Below are 20,440 nucleotides of genomic sequence, written 5' to 3'. Positions count from 1 at the left end.
GTTCAAGGCAATAAAGTGACCCATAGAGCATGAAGTTCTGTTCAAAAACCACTTGGTAGATCTTCCAACAAAGGAGGAGGAGGAAATTCAGGAGAAGTATATGCAGAATAGATTAAAGCTCAGACACTTAATTAAAATGAATATCCAATAGAGGAAAGTTCAAGATTGGTTGGAGGATAATGGAAGATGCTAATGATTGGAAAAATTTAACTGCTTTGAAAATTTCCAGAAATATATTCATGATTTGGAGCAGTGGAGGATGCAGAAGGAACAATTGAAGCGGACTGAACAGAAGAACAATTATGCAGTTTGGAAGTTGATGAAAGGGTAGGTTGCTGCAAGAGTACTTGCTAAAACTCATTTGCGTAATTACTGCATGAAGGTCCAGGAAATTATTGGAACTTACATATCAATTGGAGAAGAGGGCTTTGTCATGTAGATCTTTGAGGACTACATTGTACAATTGCAAGAAAGGCAAAACCGAAGGAACATAAGAGCGAAGAGGAACAGGCCTAGAAGGAGAAAGAAAGAAAGAAGGATGGATAAATCAGATATTGAAAGCAGGGATTAGATGAAAAACAATGGCTAGTTACTATAAGTTCTTGAGGACAATAACTCTCTCAAGGAGGGGAGAATTGTCACGGCTCTAAGGATATAATAATAATTATATATTATATGTATTTCTTTCTAGTTGTACTTTACTGTTGTAGCAGTTTGTACCTTTCAGTTGTATTGTAACTAAAAAGATAGAACAACCTATACATAAACTGAACCAGTTAGAGAATAGAGGTTGTTGAATGATAATAGAAATTTGTTTCTCTCTCAAAACTTCTCTGATCTCTCTCCCGATTCCCTCTGATTCTTTCCCAATCCTCTCTATTCTATTTGATTTCCCCCTCAATTCTTTTGATTTATCCCTCCATTTTTGTTCTCTCTCCCTCAATTTCTTCCAAATTCCTTTTAAAACCCTAGGTCAAACCTAGGTTCATGACACTTCATTAACAACCTTCTTTGCTTCCTTTCTTGCCAAAACATATTTCTTCAAATTTTCTTCATTACAACACATATGTGTAAAGTCTTGTAGCAAGCTCTCTTAGTTTGATTTTTCTTATATGTCTTCATTCCACCACCAAGACTCTTTTGATTTGAAGTTTGGCCTTTGACTCTTCTAGATTCATTTTTGACGTATTTTGAATAGTAGAATCCATCCCAATCCATATTTGTTTAGCCTCTCTTTTTACAATCCAATCTCTTTTTATATACTTTATTGTTGAAAAATATTTGTTCTTCACTCCATCTCAATTCACATTTGGTCAACCTCTCTTTTTACAATCCAATCTCTTTACTATATACTTTATCATTGACAAAAATTTGTTTTCACCTTTTAAATCTCTTGGACTTCGTTTCTTATCACTCTTTCTCTTCCATCATTTGATATGGACACCAAGGACCATAAGCCTATGCAGTGTGGTTAGGCATTCTCCCGATATAGTTGAAAAGTAAGAACAAAAAAGCACAAAGCAAAGTCATTAAGAAATTGATAGAGACATGATCTACTAAGACTCATTAGCTAAGCCATTCAAAAATAGATCATTTCATACACTTCTTGATGCAATCAATGTGTCATATAAGTTGAGCAAGACACATAGTAACACTTTTTGAACTTTCTAATAAATGGAAACTTAACTTGAAAAAGGATTAAATGCTCATATTCACGCATAGAAAGTGGAAGCAAAGAATAAATCATACTTTGACTGCAGCACCAACTTCAGCTTCATATATAGGAATGTCATTCCGGCTGACAATCATAAAACAAGCTGTACTAGCCATGTTAGTGGTCTTCTACACAGTTATAAGCAAACTTAAGAGTTTTACCTGCAACAGATTAGAAAAGATAAGGTCAAAGGGTAGAAAAACCATAATCTGAAGATCTTAATCAGAAACCAAGGCCTATGTAACTATCACCCAAATAAGGAAATACTATGATGCAGAATATTCATACATCTTAGTGGCAACCAAGAAAATGAAATAGAATAAGATTATAGAGACACATAAATTTAGATGTATAACACAATGGTAATAGCATGTATAGGTTGTTAAACTCGAGATTTTATAGTGGGATTGAAGGAGGGTCCATAAAATCGAATCGTAAACTTAGATCGTAAAATCGTAAAATTTTAAAGACAATTAAAAATACTCTTTAATGCATGTAAATATATGTTTATAATGACATAACTTTATAAAAAATGAATTAATATTGCTTAATAACAAGACTATTACAAACTTATTCCTTATGAATGAAATAAATGTACCCATTTCAAAATAACTTCATCTATCAATTTCAAGAATACTAAATAATATGAAATTTCTAAATATTAAGTCCATCATTTATCATCATTCATCCATTAATAATCAAAATTCCAAATATAAGTTCATATAATGTAAATTCTCATAAGTCATAAGTCATAACTTAACATAAATAAAAAAACACACATTGTTAAACTTCTACATTACAAGCACAAAATACAAACTAAAATAAATCATTAGCAGAAATATTTAAATCTTCATCCAAACTATGATCAATCCATCATCATCAGCATTAATTATAAAAGCTCCATGTCCAACAAACATTCAAATTAAGGAAACCAACAATAATTCAGTTTGTAGTAATTCTGAAAGAGTTTATCTGATCAAACAGAGGCAGCCTCAAAATTAGGGTGACATGAATCAACAACCCTAGAAGAAAAGGTTCCCATCACTCAGTTTGTGTAGTTCTTCCTTTAAATTATTTAACTTAAATATAGCTTAGATGAAGGCAAGAAAATTAATTATTTCTTATCCAGTGCTCTAATAATAAGAGCAAGGCATAGAAAAACCCATTTCAAAAACATCAAATAAAATAATGCTTTAACCAATGGAAAAGTAGGAAAGAACCCATCTTCCTTTGCTTCAAAATCAGGCAAAATGCTGAAAAATTACAATAAACAACGGAGAAAATAGCGGTTTCTTCATCCAGCAAAAGTAGGATTTTGTCTCAACCTCAACCCTTATTCAAGCATCCGTTAAAATTTTTGTTTCTCTGTTGGGTAACAGACAAGAGCTTCTTCATCTCTTGAATTGCCTTCTTTGCGTTCAATTCACTTGAGTAAAGGATCCTAATGATCAGACAAAACGAAAATTCTTATTTAATAACTTCTAATTGTCATCTTTAACAGGTACATTATATATTAATTAATTGTTTAAATATCAAATCATAATCCTAGTTTCCTTCACTGGAGAACAATTGTTTAATTTCTTAATCTTACAAGGATTAATTAATTGAGTATATTCAATGAGCAAGAGCGTGGAGTAAGCTAGCTACATTCAGTGGCTGAAAAGTTAATTATCTGGCATTAAACTAGTTTCCAACTCACTTGGAATGGTTTGGTTCTTTAATGGAGAATCACCAGAAATAAGACCAAAAACAGACAAAAGAAGAAAAACAATAGAAATCAGACCCCTTTAAGCTGAATCGACGGCGGCACCGAGCAATCGGAGTTTGTGTTTGTGAATCGACGGCAGCAAGGGGTAGCAGCGACGATTCGTGTAGAACAGAAACGGCGGCACCGAGAAATCGGAGTTGTGAATGGATTCGTTTTGCACGGAAACGGCGGCACCGAGCACGGAAACGTCGATTCGTGTTTGTGAATCGACGGCGGCACCGAGCACCGTGCACCTTTCAACCGAGCGGCAAGGGGGAACGATGATTCGGATTCGCAGAGGGCAACTGTGACGACGAAGGCAAACCTGAGAGACAGATGCAGCCCGAATCAGAATTTGAGGCTGTTTGGCTACAGTATTTTAAGTTAATGGTTAGCATAAAAATTACGGTGTTTAAGTTAATAATGTATTTGGGTAAATGTACTTTTAACCTATCAGTTAATGATTATATGTTTATTTTATAAAAATTGATAAATTATTAAAATTTAAAAAAAATAAAATAAATATGATGCTAAATAATATAAATAAAATTTATAAAAATATTTTTTTATAAAAAATTATAAATTAATTTCTAAATATTAAATAAATTATACATAATTATTAAAAATATATTAATATAATATATATACATCTTTTATTTTTTTTTAAAAAAATATTACCATTAATATATATACAACTATTACAGTATATATATATATATTATATATACTTATAAATCGGTCGGGATGCCACTGGTGATTGAGGAGGAGGCAGTGTTTGATGGTGACGATAGTAGTGGAGAAGGGTCACGGCCAATGCCGTACCTAATATTTTGGGACCCTGAGTCGAAATGTAAAAATGGCTCCCGAATCACATTTAAATTTTATTTTTTATAATAAAATATAAAAAAAAAAACAAATATTCACACAAAGGCAAAATAGTGATTTACAAGTATTCATATAGACACAAAGGCAAAAAATAAACAAATATTTATTTAGACACAGAGAAGAGAGAGAGTTCATTCTGCAGATTTTGAATTGGGGGAGTGATTTATATAGGGGCAAAATCGTTATTTAGACACAGGGATAAAATAGTCATTTTTTCTCAATTTTATGGGCCCCTTAAATTAACATAATTTGTGGACCCTAAGACAATAGGCTCTTGAATTGCACTATAGGTCTAGCCCTGGTCACAACGCTTGACGACTTGTGGCGGTAGATTTGGAACCAGATGCAGCGATGGCGCGACCCAACTGGATGACAGTGACGACGGTTATGGAGGAAGGGTGACGACGACGGTAGAGTGGCAGTAATGGCTGAAGTAAGAAGATGATGGGTATAAGGGGCAGAATAGTATTTTGCTTGGTCAACGACAAAGTGTTTTGTACAAAGGTTTGGGGGTACCAGCTTTTAACCTTTGTACAAAACGCTATTATAACAACTTTAAAGCTATCTAACTTTTAAGTTGATTGTTGTTGTCAAACACTTAACTAGAAAACACTACATAGCTTATAAGCAACTTATAAGCGGTCAAACCGCTAAGCCAAACAACCTCTTAATATCATGCCGGTTAGAGTTTTTTTTCAGTCTTTAACCTCCTAATATTATGAAACGCCCTAAAAGGTTTCCGAAATTATAGAAACGGCACCTCGAGTTTAACTCGTTGCTAGGATCTAGATTCCACTAAATTTATCGAGTTGACCCGCAACTCAACTTCGATTCAATTTAATTTTAATTTTATAAATATGTTGATTCGTTTAGAAGTTCTTGACACATAAACTCCTACAAATCGACTTGTGAATTTGACAATAAATACATATGAAAATAACACTTTCTATAGTGTAATTATAAAATTCTCATAATTCAAGTTCAGATTATACAATTGAAAGATCAAAATTTTTATTTATTTATTTTTTCTCTTCATAGTTTTTTTTTTTTTTTCTTCTAATAGCAAGCAAACGTAATTTTCAGAATTGAATTGAGTTTATCCATAGCATTGGATAAACTATCTTTAAAGTATTCCAATGAGATTAATAACAACAACCATAAAAAGCATTTTGTAGATAAAATTCACAATTCCAAGGAAAAGTGATCCTAAGAAATGCTGCAACAATAAGATCAGGTCAGGTCAAAGAACAAGCGTTGGACAAAAAGTATTTCTAAGGCTTGATTGAATAGAAATCCAATGTTTGTAAAGGCCGATGAATTTAGGACAAAACTCATAAAAGTCATGGCAGTAGCAGAGTATCTATCTTGTCACACAAATATGCAGATAATGACAAATCAGTTATACCTAGGTCGTTATGGCAGCTAGACTTAGGCCAGATCTTTAGGGATACTTGATTTTAACCCTCACAGTGGAGTCCTTTTACTCTAATATAAAACCGTTTCAGAAAAAGATAATAAGAAAAAAAAAAAAAAAACTCCAAAGGTGTTATAATGGACCAAAAAAAAATAAAAAAATTGATTGAACAACTATACAAAAGATTATTTTGAAAATGGGGTTGGTTTTGCAAATTCAAGCAGTTGAATTGAGAAATAGTATAATTGAAGATAAAAAATACAATTTACAAAAATGACTCTTATAGTTAAGGGCGGATTGATGTGTGAGCCACCCTGGGTTAGAGGCCAAGGTAACTCACAATAAAATTTAAATTTTGAAAGTAAAAATTTTGATTTATTAGTAATAGTTCAACTTAATTTCAATTAAGCTCAACTCAATAATTTTTTTTAGCCCACCCCACCTTGGATTGCCGGATCCGCCCTTGTTTATGGTCATGCCTAGAAGGAGTTATTACGTTGGTTGTTTCACTTTCATCTTTTTAACTCAAGGAAAAGAAAAAAAAGAAACTATGTCAATTCAAGCCGTAAAACCAATTAAAGTGTTTTTTTTCTGTTTTTAAATATTAAAAATATAATGATCCATTAGTGGGTTTAGGTGTTTATTGGTATTTTGATGTGGGTATTAATTTTTTTTTTTTATAAATTAGAGTTTGAAAATATTATTTTGTGTGGGAAAAAATCTAGTTGAATTGGGCTATTAATTTTGACTTAAGCCCAATTTTGACTTAAGCCCATGAGTGGAATGATATATTTATGCTTTTATAATAAAGTAGATTTGGCCAATAGTGTAGAGGTAAATATAAATGCAAGTTAAAAAAAGAGCCCAATAGGCCTTAATTTAGATGGGACCTAATTAAAAGAGATTATTTAGTTAGGCTTGAGCCCATGTATTTAAATGAGTTGAATTAAATAAATAGAAAAAGAAAAAAATAGACAAAATATCTAAAATGGGCATGAGATATTTGTGTGTTGTGTGTGTAAGTGAAAGGCAAATGTGAAAAAAGAATAAAAAATAGGCTGATGGGAGTAGGTGGGGATGGACGCACATGCCATTCCCCTTCTATTCCTAGTCTTTTCCATTTTTTTTGCTTCAATTTCAATCTTTTCTTCGTCTTTCTGTTCTCTTCTTGCCTTACGTTTTTCTTCTTCTTCTTCCTCTTCATTTCTTTCTCCTATTTTCTACTTGCTTGGAGCTTCAAAGAGTAAGGATTTCAGCTTCAACGAAAAACTTAGACTGTGTTCTCTTTGCTATTTTCAAGTCATTTTTAGTTTTCAATTTTCTAAAATAATGAAAACGCGTTCTCTTTACTGTTTTTAAAAATGTATTTTTGAAAACAAAAAAAAAATTGTAAAGAAAACTCAAAAAAAAAAAAAAATTGTTTTGAGTGTTTTCATTCAAAACAAACTCAAAACACATTTATTTATTTATTTATTCATATTTTATTATTATAATAAAAAAAATATTATAAAATTCATTAACTTTAAAATGTAGATATATTTTTAATAATTTATAAACATTAAATATTTTTAATTTACTGAATAAAAAAATGTATTGAATAAAATATTATTAAAAAATTATTTTCAAAATTTCAAAGAGAACGCGTTTTTTAATTTTCTATTTTGAAAAATAGTTTTTCAAAATGACAAAAAAAAACACGTTTTCAATTTTTTAAAAATAGACTATCAAAACATAAAATTGAAAATGAATTCAAAACTCAAAACTAAAAATTGAAAAGTAAAGAGAACGCAGCCTTATTCTCTTCTTTGATTTTCATCAACAAGACAAGTTCCTCTTGCAATTTTTTTTTTATATTGTGCAAGTTTTCTCTTATTTCGGTTGGAATGTCAAAATATGTCTTTGTTCTTCATATCCTTGTTGTTAAAACTATTTTTGTATTAGTTGTGTGATTATCTTCATTTTTCCCTTAAATCTTGTGGTTTGTCTAAATCTCTTGTCGGGTCTTGTTGATGGTCTCGTTGGAGTTGTTCATCTCATATTTTTTTCAAGTAATGGTATTTTGTTGGTTAGATGCAAATATTGTTGATTTGCATTGCATTCTTTCGTCCATTTTCATTTTTAAGTCTCAAGAGTCGACTCTTTTGAGTGAAAGTCGACTATGTATGTTAAGATCTCGGCTGGATTGACTAAGTTGATGTAAAAGTTGACTTTTTCTTCTAAAAGTTGACTTTTCAATTCCAAAAGTGGACTTTCTAGAAGTCATCATTCCAATTTCAAAAGTTGACTTTCCATTTTAGATTACGCAACTTGTACTCTTTCGACCATAATTTTTTGTCTTGATATCAGAATTAAGATTCGATTTTTGCGTTGTAAACCTAACTCGATAAGATTTGTTTTGAGATAGGATTTGAATCATTTAGATTCAAATTGGTCCTGTAATGCCCTTTTTAATTTGAGCCTAAAATCTAAAAAATTTTAGCTTCTTAAATATTTGTAATCTCTTCCCCAAACATCTTGTAGAGTTCAAATAAGTCTTAAAATGATTCTCGATGATATGTAGGTGTCTTAAGAGGGAGAAATTTATCATGTGTAATAAGAAACGAAATATGAGACTTTTATGATTGATATTTGCAATCAATCTGCTTGATATTGAGAAATGGTATGGAAATAAAACCCAATGAAGGATGTTAAATCTTGTGGATGAAAATACCATGGGCTTATGAATGAAAATGATATTGAAATGTTTAAATGTGCATGATAATCGTACTGTGAACATTTCTATAATGGAGTATGCATGTTATATTTATGTGAGACCTCATGAAAATTGCATGGCATTATTTTTGCGCCTCTATTATTATTTTGGTGCAGCAGCTATGTTTTGCGGGATGAGAAAGAAAAGAACATCCTATAAAGCGCTTAACGTGGGTGAAGTGGCTATATAGCCTAATAGATAATGCTCAAACCAAGTGAATGACTAATTAATGTTCTTATATATATGTATATGCATATGCACGCATATGAATGAAAGGCTATGTGAGCCTATATGATTCATGTGAATGGAGGCTTTGAGAGCCGATATGATCCATGTAAATGGAGGGTCGTGTGAGCCAATGTGATGCATGTAAATCTGTATGTTAATGGGAAATGGTATGTTGCATAAAATGCATAATGATGATGGCATGGGATGGTATTAATGATGGAAAATTAATAATGAAATTTGTATTGTATTTTGGGGAGTTGGGTATATTCCATTTGGTCTATCCATGTCTCGATTCTATGATCTTATTTGTTGATTATATATACTTGTTGAGTTTTGTGGCTTACCTTGCTTACTGTTGTCATTCCAAATAAGGGAAATGAAATTACAGAGGGAGTCTCTAGTGGGGCTAAAGCCCAAGTTTAGAGGTGTACGGATATGTTTCCAACTAAAAGGTCTAAGGTGTATTTTATTTAAGTGCTTGTAGAGTGAAAAATTTATTGTACAATTTGCAATATGACCCTTTTATTTTGGATGGTATGACCATTTAGCTCAAGAGATTATGTCAGTCAAGTTATGAATTAAATGTATTAGTTTTTGCTCATGTTATTCAATGAACAAGGAAAAAAAATGTTGAGTGTTTTATTTAAGTATTGTTCTATATCATTTTTGTAACAACCTTCTTTCGAATTTTCTATGTTAGCAAAATAATTCGGGAGTAAACTATTACAAAAAATATAATAATGATTTGAGATATGTGAAAAAAATTAATGTTTACTATCTAAATATAAAGAGTAATATTAGGAGGAGACTAAAGAGACCATGTGTCATTATCTTCTCTACCTATCATCTCCTACGCTAAAGATGCGAATAATAACTCATAACATTACTCAAATACAAATCAATCATTTTTTTGCTATTCAATACCATCTATCATTCATTATTTTGTTAAGGCATGGATAACTTTTATAATATTTTTTGATTTCTAATTTAAATATTCAATATTGAGTTTTATTCATTTTATTATAAACTTATGTTAATATTGTTGTGCAAATTTTTTTCCTAATTGTAGACAATGAATTTTTATAATGTAAATTAAAATATATTAATTAAAATTTATGATATCAAAATTAAAAAAATAAACGCATTTTTTTTATTTGGAGACAAATCAATTCTTTCTCTAATAAAAAAATAATATTTTGAAGAGAGATGGATAATATTCTATCTCTAAATATTTTCTAAGCAGAGACCAAGACAATTCAGCCTCTTTTCAAAAAAAAAAAAATTAAAAATAAAACATAATATTTTCCTTTAGAGTTCCATCTCTAATAAAAAATATCTTTATTTTAGAGACAAAATTACTTTTGTCTCTAAATATTTTTTGTCTATTTGAAAAAATGATATTTTGAACAAAGACCCACAAATTTCTATCTCTATTAAAAAAAAATAATATGAAAGATATAAAAAATAATATTTTAATAAGAGACCGAAAGAATTTCGTCTCTATTCAAAAAATAATAATATTACAATAACAAAAATTCTTTTATTTGGTGGTTGAATTAAAGATGAATTTTTATTTTGTATCAAATACAAAATTTTAGAGAGAAAAATGTTTTCATCTCTAAAATTGGCCACTAAATACTATTTTTTTATAGCAAAACACATACTAATCTCGTGGGGAGTTGTTTTTTTTTTTAATAGAGCATAATACATAAAAATGGAAAATAGACAGAGTTAAAATTACATAAAAATAAAGTACACATTCAAAGATATTCAACAATAAAGTACACATTCAAACATTAGACTTTGTGTCAGTAATTGAAAATTACATTAATGTCACAATTTAATAGAGCCAGGGACAGCCTTGAGATTTCAGAAGCCCAAGTGAAATTTTTTATGAAATCTTCTACGATTATATTTAAGAATAAAATTAATATAAATAATTTTTTTATTATATAAAATTCATAATATTTCATTTTAAATTTATTTTTTTAGTATTTTTAGATAAAAAATTAATAATTAAACTATTACAATTAATTTGTTCTAACATATATTTTTAATAGACATCATCGTCAATCCATTAGCGTAGATTTACTAATAACAGAGGGATCATAAATATTAAAATATATACACAAAATTAATCGATAATTTAAGAATTAATAAAAAAAATCAAAAAATATATCTGATAAGTCACACAACAAGATGATGAGAACGAAAAAAAATCAAGTAATAAAATTGCCGGCGGTTTTCACAACCGTCAGCAAAAATCAACCTTTTTTTTTAAATATATTCCTTCTGGCAGCAACCTAGATGGCTTCCGATAACAGGCAGTGAAACAAGAGGGCCAACTTTATATAAATACATTAAAAATAAACATGAACAGAATGATGTGTTCAAATTTGACCAGAATACACAGATCTAGCAGGGTGGTAGCTTGGCGTAACCCTACTAGATCTGTGAATAGATTCTATAAATAAGTTTAAAAAAAACAATGAGAAAGTAGGGGAAACGAGAGCATTATTGTCCTAGCATCACCATAATATGATATGCTGATATATATGGACTTTTTAAAGAAAAAGAATCATAATAAAAAATATAAATAATAATAAAGCCAAATTCAGAAACAAAACCCAGAAAACATAAAACAGCTAATAAATGTGCAGGTATATCAGAACAACCTGGTGAGCTTTTAATTTGGCTGAGATGCTGGGAGGAATCCTAACAGCCTCTTCTGGAACTGATAAACAAGGAATCATTGTTAAGAGAGTTATCAGATAGAATTGCAAAAGCCAATAAAATAACTTGGTAGAATATAGAAATTAGAGTTTAAGATAGGAATTCACAGCAATGCACCTAAACCAAATAGAAGAGTTCCTACAAAAGTTAAAGGCAAAGCCAAGATATGAAGTATAGAGTGACACCTAATAGATGCAAATTTCAACCATGCTACAATTTATAATTTACAGTTATCATACAGGACGTATGTCTCCATTCTTTCTCTCAATGCTGTCATCTAGCACCTTATTTGCAGCACTAAAAAGTGACTGAGTTGACGAGTTCTGCATTTAGATATGGCCAAGCAAATGTTAGAGCAATTTCTGCTATGAAGTCTTTTAGCATGAGCAATGTCCGCATCTAGATATGGCCAAGCAAACATATATTAAGATGCACCTATTTAATATGGCAAAATTGCAAAAATTACCTCCAAATTTTTTAGTTTCATCAATTCCAAAATTTTAGTAGCAGGAAGATCGGCATAACATCCTTGCTTTCTTAGGGGCATGCCTTTGAACTTATCTTCTGTTTCTTCAGTAACAATGCCATTGTGAACTCCACTAAGACAGTTGGATTCCTCATTCTCAAGTGCATGTACTTCCAGTTGTGGATTCATGACAACAATTTATAAATACCTAGTTTCACAGATACATTATGGAATACAGCCATAGAAAGGGAAATTCAGCAGACAATAGCCAAGCAAGGGAATCACTCCCCATGAAAAATTGACTAACATTTGTTTAAACCGTTATCTCGAAGATGACATTCACTAATATTGCATAAAGTCCCCCATAATATAGAACAGTTTCAATTACAATACCAGATAATTGTGCCATGACAGGGAATTGTTACAAGAGAAATTGGAAGTCAGTTTAAGCTTTATGCCATCAATAGAAGAGTTTTAATGAGCAAGAAAATGCCAAATATTTATGTTCTTTCCACTAGATATATCACTCAAACAACAAACTGGGACAACTTACAAGGTCTTTACTGGAGAACGATTGTTGAAGAAATACTTAAACAAATAAAAGAGGTTCCTATCATTGATGTGCCAACCATAAGTAGTTTTTGTTTACCAACTCATCAGGGGTTATTTAGACAACTGAATTCCGTTCAGTTGTCTAAATAATGTATGTGTCTATTATCTCACATTCCTTGCCATCTTGGGACGCAAAACAACACAGCTTCCGATAGTTATTTGAACCTAAAGTAGAACGTGTACAAGAGGCACACTGAGCAATAGGCAAATTTGCGCACGCATTTGGTCAATTCACTTTAAATTGATATATAAATCCTATCCTTTATCATATCATGTATTGAAAATTTCAAATATTAATTTACTGGAAGCATCATGAACATCACGAGAACATAATCAATCCCATTGAAATCACTATAACTACCATATCTGCTCAAATTGGCACAATTCCAATATCAAACGGAAATCAGATCTCAGAAAACAAAGATTAAAACGGAAGAGCGTTAATCCATCACAAATACCAAATACATTATACAGGATCTATAACCAAATTTATATGGATTTGGATTTACAAACAGATTCAGGGGCTCTGTTCGTCAATCCAAATCAAAGTAGAAGCTTGAGGCTAACCTTTTTTGAGGGCGAAGGCGAGAGCGATTGAGGGCGAGCGAGACCGAGACGAAGAGGGCGAGAGCGAGTAGCGAGGGCGAGGGAGGCAGCGGCGAGAGCGAGGTCGAGCGAGAGCAAGGCCGAGAAAGACAGAGACGAAGAGGGCGAGAGCGAGCAACGAGGAAGAAGGCGAGCACCGAGGGTGAGGGAGGCAGCAGCGAGAGCGAGGTCGAGTGAGCGGGCGAGAGCGACACAGCGAGGCCCGAGCGAGAGCAAGGCCGAGAAAGACAGAGACGAAGAGGGCGAGAGCGAGCAGCGAGGAAGAAGGCGAGCACCAAGGGCGAGGGAGGCAGCGGCGAGAGCGAGGTCGAGTGAGCGAGCAAGAGATGGTTCTAGGGTTTGCGGGAGGGGGGGTTTGGAAGAGAAGGCTAGGGGATGAGAGGCAGATTTGGGCGGGGGCGCGAGAAGGAGGGGGTAATTTTGGCTGTGGCTATTAAATAATATCCCCGACAGTTTTTAAACCGCCGGGGATGGGCCAACATCAATGGCGGTTCACAAAACCGCGAGGGATGCGTATAGAATACCCGGCGGTTTTTTAAAACCGCCGGGGATATGTATGGAATACCCGACAGTTGTCACAACCGCCGGGGATTGTGTTAAATCTCCGGCGGTTTATTAAATGGCCGGGAATTTTGGTGTATTCCCGACAATTCTTTAAACCGCCGGGAAAACTTCGCCGACAATACCCCTTTTTCCTGTAGTGGAACTAATTTTGTCTATTCAAACTCAGAACTTGGAAATGGAACTAATTTCGTCTCTGGACAGAAAATATTTAGAGATGAAAAAAATTTCATCTCTTTATCAAAGAATTTTTTTTATTTAATATTATTTGTTATTAGAGGCAAATATGTTTCATTTCTAAAAAAATAAAAAATTATTTTTATTTTTTAATATTAATTTTTTTTAATAGAGATGGAATTTTGTCTCCTCAATATTTGACAAATTTCCTTCTCTATACAAAAAATAATATTAAAAAAATAAAAAATAATCTTTTTCCCTTCTCTAACTATTTTTTGCCTAATTTTCTGTCTCTACTAAAAAAATAATATTTTAAACAAAAATTGACGAAATTATGTTCCTGTTCAAAAAATAATAATAACTTTTATTTTCGTCTCTAACTATTATTTTTTTTCATTTGGGGACAGAACCAGAAATGAATTTCGTATTTTGTATTAGAGAATCTGTTGCTACTAGAGATGAAAAAATGTCCATTTTTAATTTTTTTTTTCACTTAGAGACTGAATCAGAGAAGGGTTATGTGTTTTTTGCATAGATATGGACATAATTTTATTTCTATTTTTGTGTCTTTTTTTTCCTAGTATTGAAATACATACAATTTATTTCTTATGTAATTCATTTTTATTAGAGACGGAAGTTGTTCTATCTCTAAAATTAGTCGTTAAATATGAGTTTTTTTTTTTTTATAATGAAACACATATTGCTCTTGGCATAAAATTAGGGAGTTGTTTCTCTATAACCTCCGAAACTTTGTATAGTGGTTTGGGTTGAAGGAGATTATAAGGTTCAACACTACGGTTAAATATTTGGACATATTAGATTACGATGAGTTTGGGAAGAATTTGGTGACACGGGTTGAAAAGGCATTTGACATTGTTGATGTGTCTATTAACTATTATTCTTAGTCTAGCTTGCTTTCTACAAATGGTAGGTTTAATCTCTTTTTATTTTCGAGATTTCTCCCTTAATAATGGTGGTGAAGGTTATCTTTGTTTGCATTCTCATTATTTTACCTTATAAATAATTAATTTTCACAATTGAATGACACAGTATAAGCAACTCACCTGATTTTTCTTTTCTTTTCTTTTCTTTTTGGAATGCTTATTAACTCTATTTTGAAGCAATACTAAGATAAAACAATGTAAGAGAAATTAGTAAGCAGATAAGTACTATAGTCTTCATGTTCTTCATGCACCTCACCATCAGGGAACTTTGTCTTAGGAACATGCTCCTCAAGGGCTGACTCACCTTTCTCCTACAAGAATAACATTAATTACTACTTAGAAATGATTAAGTTTGTGTAGACCAACAAGCTAACATTAACTTGTACATACCTCATCATTTATTTTATCCAACAATGAATAACCTTCATGACATACACCAAATGATGTCATTCCCCTAGCCTGCCTCCTCAATGTCTTTTCAATCCTAGCCAAGTCAAATGCGTCAAACTATTTTGCAGCTGGTAATGGTACTGGTGCCTTTCCACAACCAATATAGTTACTGGGAGCAACTCCTAGTCCTTTCCCCCTAACATACCCAAATCTCTGGGACTAGTGCCTTAGTGAAGAAGAGCTCATCATCTACTTAGGGATTGAGTGGCAAACCACCTCAGAGCATAGATCAAATGATTGATAAGTAATACATTAAAATTATTACCAATAAATCATGAATTCGATACTCAATTTAAGTAAAAGTTAAAAAAATTCGCCTGCGATTTATCTCCTTTATCAAAATCGAGAACATAAGCAATGGGGCATCATGCAAGGACGGTAATCTCAAGAGTGTCAAACCCTTGTAAATGTTCCTTGTGTAAACTTTTTCAGCATAAGAAGCTTTTGCTTGTAAGTTTCTTTGTTCTTCGCCCTTATCCTACTCAACTTGTCACATGGCAATGTTAATTAAAATTTAAATTACTCAATTGACTTAAAATATTTGGATACCTGTGCTTCATGGTTGCCTTAGTAAAAAACCAAATATCATTACTGCTCCCAGATTACATTATTTGGCTTGATTCGCAGTCTAACAACATCTTTGTTTGACGGCGTATAGTACTTTCTTTTTAATTCACAATTTAATCCTTGTCACTTTTGACCGATTGATTGTATGAACCACTTATACATGTCATCTGTAGTATTGGCACTTATGGGATTGCAATATAGCATTATATAAATGTTGCAAAACTGCACAAATGCTGCCAAATTTTTGAACAATTTCGGATGTTTTGTAAAGGATTCTTGACATTTACCAATCCAGATAATTGCATGTTATGACATGCAAACCAAGAATGACATTGGTGAATCACCATTTTCAAGTGAATTCGCGACGATTTTTTAAGCTAATGATATTTGCTTAACAGCTTCATAATACTTCATTTATGACGTTTAAATTGTCTTTAAATTGTCATTTTGAAGTGAATCACCATTTTTTTTGTTATCTAAGGATTACAAGGGAAACTCAAATTGTTTTGCGACAACAACAATAATAATATATCAAGACTTTTTACCATTAACTAGCAATGAACAGCTTCAACCAGTTTAAAATCTGAATGTTGCAGCGTGCATGCCAAAATCTCGATCTCTGATTTGCAAAACTTGCGCCAAAAGTGAGGCCGGTCTGAAAATGTTCTGCCGGTGGGTAGGGTGGTGTTCTAAAGTTACGCGCTAGCGAACACCAAGCTTCGGGCAACCAACTGCAAGTGGCAAGTCCAAGTTCTTTACAGTTCTAAATGTTCTCGGTACCATCTTGTCGACATAGAGAGTTCCATCTAGATGGTCACATTCGTGCTGTAAAATGCGAGCCTGCCAGCCTGAAGCATCAACCTTGATCGGCTGGCCCTCACGATCCACACCTGTTACTTCAACTTCTAGGTATCGTTCCACCACTGCTCTAAATCCATCAACGCTGCAAAGGAATGGTCAAAACACAGCGAAAGAATCACAACCTGGAGTTAGAGCATGGAATTTTATCCAAGACCAATGTACTTCCACTTAGAAACTAAGATGGAAATTTAACAATCTTGATTATCTATTTGTTTTTTCTATGGTTAACACAACCAATGTTGAAAAGGATTTCAAATAAGTTCATTTTTGTGAGGAAAATAAATCAACATGAAAAAAAAAAAAAAAAAAAACGACACTTACATGGACCAGTCTCATTTCCTAAAGCTGGTTGAGGAGTTTAAATGAGACCAACACCAGAAATGAAGACATCGACTAGATAGTGGATCAGCACCACAAATGGCAGTCAAAAAAGCCAAACACCATCAATTTATAGTAAAACCAAACTGAACTAAAATTTAGGAAAACCAATTTAACCATATTATTCGAAATAGCCAAATAAACTAAAATTTACCAAACAATCAACAAATTTTGAAATCCAAAATCCTAGGTGTTGATGTTTAATTAAGGGGGCTATTTATGCCCTAGGGAAATTTCGTAATCTTAGGGACATTTTAGTAAATTAACGCAAGTTCCAGTTTATTCAGTCTATTTGACTAAAAACCAAACTATTATCTTTAAACCGAACCAAGGACTGAGAACCAAAAACCAATTTTCTTGTATATTAAAACCAAACCACTGATATTTATTGATTTGGTTTGAAAATTCAGTTTTAATTGAATAAGTGATATGTGAAAGTGGCAGTTAACACGGGATGCTATCTAATTGACACCTTTATGGTAAAGTCATAATAGAGTCCATCCTGTAAACAGAAGAGTGCCGGAAACAATTTGTTGTTTCAAACTGAAACTGAGGTCGGTCAAGCCGCCCACCTATGCACTCTACATTCAACATAAGTGGCGGAATTACAATTTTTATGACAATAGGGCACTGATGGTTTTCTTCCAGTTATTCTCATTCTGGCAACATCATTTCTTTTTGAAGAAATCACTGTGGTAAATGAACTTTCAAATACGAGGTTGAGCGTCTTAATGCAACATGACAATTTTAAGAGCCATACAACCTCTAGTTTTCTGACAGCTGTTTTGGATCATTCAAGAGAGTAAATCATTTATCATGATTTCCCTTTCTAGCAGGCAAAGACCTGTATTTGTAGGCAAAACAGAATAAGAACTCAACATATTAACTCATAACATGATTCCATTCTGGATATAACTGCAATGCCAACCCTTTAAATGGATACTGTTAAACTACTTAACACTCTAAGTGCACTTGTCAGTCGACTGTATAGATAAGTGTGCAGAGGAACTAATAGTTAAAATTTGAAAACAAACTCACTGAAAAATAGAAAATTTTTAAGGTTCAATAAGTGAAATGTACCCATCGCATTTACATATCTCATACAGGTACCGCTGAACCAACAATAATCGCATTAAAGATTGTCAACTAAAGATCTAATTTTCTGTTCATGGAAACAAATGATAATGAGCATAATTCATGCTCAATAGACAATGCAAAGAAAAACAGAGGGTAATTCCTGATAGAAGTACCAAGATAAGAGTTTTCACTTGCATCTTACCTCAGGCAACCCTCAAAAAATAGTGCAGTTTTGTTGCTCTTCTTTTTAAGCATTGGATTCACTATGACCTGTATGAGAAAACCAACAAATGACAATGCAGTACTTTAAATAAATATAGAGTTTAAAATTCATATGTCAGTGTACCAGAAGATCAAAGGGACGCCGATCTTGTGCTTTGGTCTCTTCCTTTGGTGCATAACTAATATATTTTTTTGTGTCTTCCAGAACAATTATCTGTACACGTGAGATTTTCAAATCTGTTATTCAAACTGGTTCTTTTAATCTAGGTGGAACTATTGAACATTGATAGGTCAGTGAACATAGTAACCAAAAGAAAGAAAATGATTATCATATTGAAACAAACTTGAAATGGGTGAGCACTGATCAAGCAAGGACATCCAGTAATCCATTGGAAAAAATGCTATTCTTGAACGCCAAGACAACAATACGGCATCAACAATTCTCATATTTACATATCATAATCTTTTGAGCACAAGCAATGCTATACAAACAAATTTTTTGAATAGAAATATATCAACTGTTTGGGAAGGAAAACCACAATAAATTCACCGATAAATGTAACAATGCTCCAGCCACATTATTGCGGTGTAAGAATTTAGTTTTTTCATTTTCTATATAGAATTGCAGCAATTTAGATCAGAAATGCTGTCATGATGCAAACAGCCTACAAAAGAAAAGGAGAAAAACAAAACCAAAAGAAAAAAAATTATACTGAGTTGACTGAAATAAGATCTTCTTAGATGATTTATTGCTAAGATTGTAAGATGAACCTAGCTACTCAGGTAAAAACTTATTGAAGAACTATTCTTTCTGTAAATAAACCAAAGTTTGGACCATAATTTGAAATTGAGTAATACTTTGAAGCCCACAATTATAAATTATATATCACCACCGCCATCATCATCAATTAATCCTTATCCTAACCAAGCTAAGGTTGTTGGCACGGCATTTATAATGTAAATTGACTTCTAAAAGTCACAATGACAATACAAACTCATGAAAAGGAATAATGTGACAAAATATTACACCAAATGCTCTTCTTGATGCAATCCTCTCTGGTGAGAGAACAATGAGATAAAAGTTCCAAAAGTATCTTCATACAAAAAAGTTTCATGAGATGGCAATGATTAAAGATAATGGGTATAGTCGCGATCCATCACATAGATGATATTGTGAAACCAACCTCTACAATGCAGAAACACAAACTAAAATTATAAATTTATATACATGAATAATAAACTACTTGAGCTATTAGGATTTCCCAATTTATACTTTTTCAAAGTGACATGAAACATCAAACATTAATTACCAAGTTGAGATTTTTCTTTGATGGGTCATTGCAAATTCAAACAGACCTTCAAGGGGATACCAATCTGAGGAGCAGCAAGGCCAACGCCAGGAGCATTCCTCATGACCAGAACCATATCGTCTATGATCTTCTGGATTCTATCCGATCCGATATCTTCGGGTGGGACCTCCCGGGCCGGTTCGTGAAGAACCGGGTCGCCCGCTTCAACAATCTCCGGCAAAACCTGCTTCTTCTCTCCCAAACCCGGGAACCAACCGGCCCGAGGAGCCGAAGAAGAAAAGCTGTAACTTCTCCGAGCTTTCAAGCCAGCACCGGACACGATTTCTGGCCTGAGCAGCCGAACAATAGCTGTATCTGGGCCGGCCCGAACCGCATTCTTTGTGAGGGTTCTGGAGCATCTTCTGGAGATAGGTATGGGAAGGAGACGGTGAGTGAATCGTTGAATGGTCTCCATGGTCAGCTCTATGTTGAGCTGCAACTCATACTCGTATTCATATGATCATATCTTCACCGATAGAAGGCGTTAAGTGTTTTCTGAAGAAGATACTGGAATTACGAGACTGCCACTGGTATCTGGCCCAGCAAGTTAAAGGGCTTGGGCTCGGTAGAGGTTGAGTTTAGACCAAAGCCCAACCCATAAAGAATTGGCCCAGCAAGTTATAGATTCCCCGGGCTGCAAAAATATGTCCAAAGGATTCTTTCTTGAGTAGATATTTTTATTTTATCTTACAAGACA

The 20,440-nt window shown here is 32.9% G+C and overlaps 2 protein-coding genes across 8 annotated transcripts in view; both read right to left on the bottom strand.

The window, feature by feature from the left end:
* Positions 1 to 13,574, bottom strand: part of LOC127789858 (uncharacterized) — a 50,747-nt gene extending 37,173 nt beyond the window's left edge. Inside the window, exons 1-6 of one of the 7 annotated variants that reach the window (XM_052318898.1) lie at positions 13,119 to 13,572; positions 11,940 to 12,147; positions 11,713 to 11,796; positions 11,416 to 11,474; positions 3,498 to 3,786; positions 1,750 to 1,875 (exon numbers count right to left, since the gene is read on the bottom strand). In XM_052318898.1, the coding sequence (XP_052174858.1) occupies positions 1,750 to 1,830 (81 nt within the window). In that variant the 5' untranslated portion in view covers positions 1,831 to 1,875; positions 3,498 to 3,786; positions 11,416 to 11,474; ... (1 more) ...; positions 11,940 to 12,147; positions 13,119 to 13,572. Of the gene's footprint in view, positions 1 to 1,749; positions 1,876 to 3,497; positions 3,787 to 11,415; positions 11,797 to 11,939; positions 12,148 to 13,118 lie in introns of those variants that run through there. The other 6 variants (XM_052318902.1, XM_052318901.1, XM_052318899.1 and 3 more) reach the window with 6 other exon arrangements.
* A 2,636-nt stretch (positions 13,575 to 16,210) lies between these two features.
* Positions 16,211 to 20,196, bottom strand: LOC127789705 (peptide deformylase 1A, chloroplastic). The gene is made up of 4 exons (XM_052318657.1): positions 19,751 to 20,196; positions 18,519 to 18,608; positions 18,375 to 18,442; positions 16,211 to 16,799 (listed from the first exon to the last, which is right to left on the bottom strand). The coding sequence occupies exons 1-4, from the start codon at positions 20,156 to 20,158 to the stop codon at positions 16,559 to 16,561; spliced, it is 807 nt and encodes a 268-aa protein (XP_052174617.1). The 5' UTR covers positions 20,159 to 20,196; the 3' UTR covers positions 16,211 to 16,558.
* Positions 20,197 to 20,440: the final 244 nt, after the last annotated feature.

Source organism: Diospyros lotus, chromosome 14 (genome assembly GCF_014633365.1).
Source record: "Diospyros lotus cultivar Yz01 chromosome 14, ASM1463336v1, whole genome shotgun sequence".
NCBI classification, from domain to species: Eukaryota; Viridiplantae; Streptophyta; class Magnoliopsida; order Ericales; family Ebenaceae; genus Diospyros; species Diospyros lotus.
This window is presented reverse-complemented; position numbering and strand designations above follow the sequence as displayed.

Bases quoted from the DNA above. Each gene is read 5' to 3' on its own strand.
- LOC127789705 (XM_052318657.1), bottom strand. From the start codon at position 20,158: ATGGAGACCATTCAACGATTCACTCACCGTCTCCTTCCCATACCTATC. The intron at 18,609-19,750 runs GTCTGTTTGAAT...TCACGTGTACAG, and splicing joins AGATTGGTATCCCCTTGAAG to ATAATTGTTCTGGAAGACAC. The intron at 16,800-18,374 runs GTAAGATGCAAG...ATTCCTTTGCAG, and splicing joins TTTTTTGAGGGTTGCCTGAG to CGTTGATGGATTTAGAGCAG.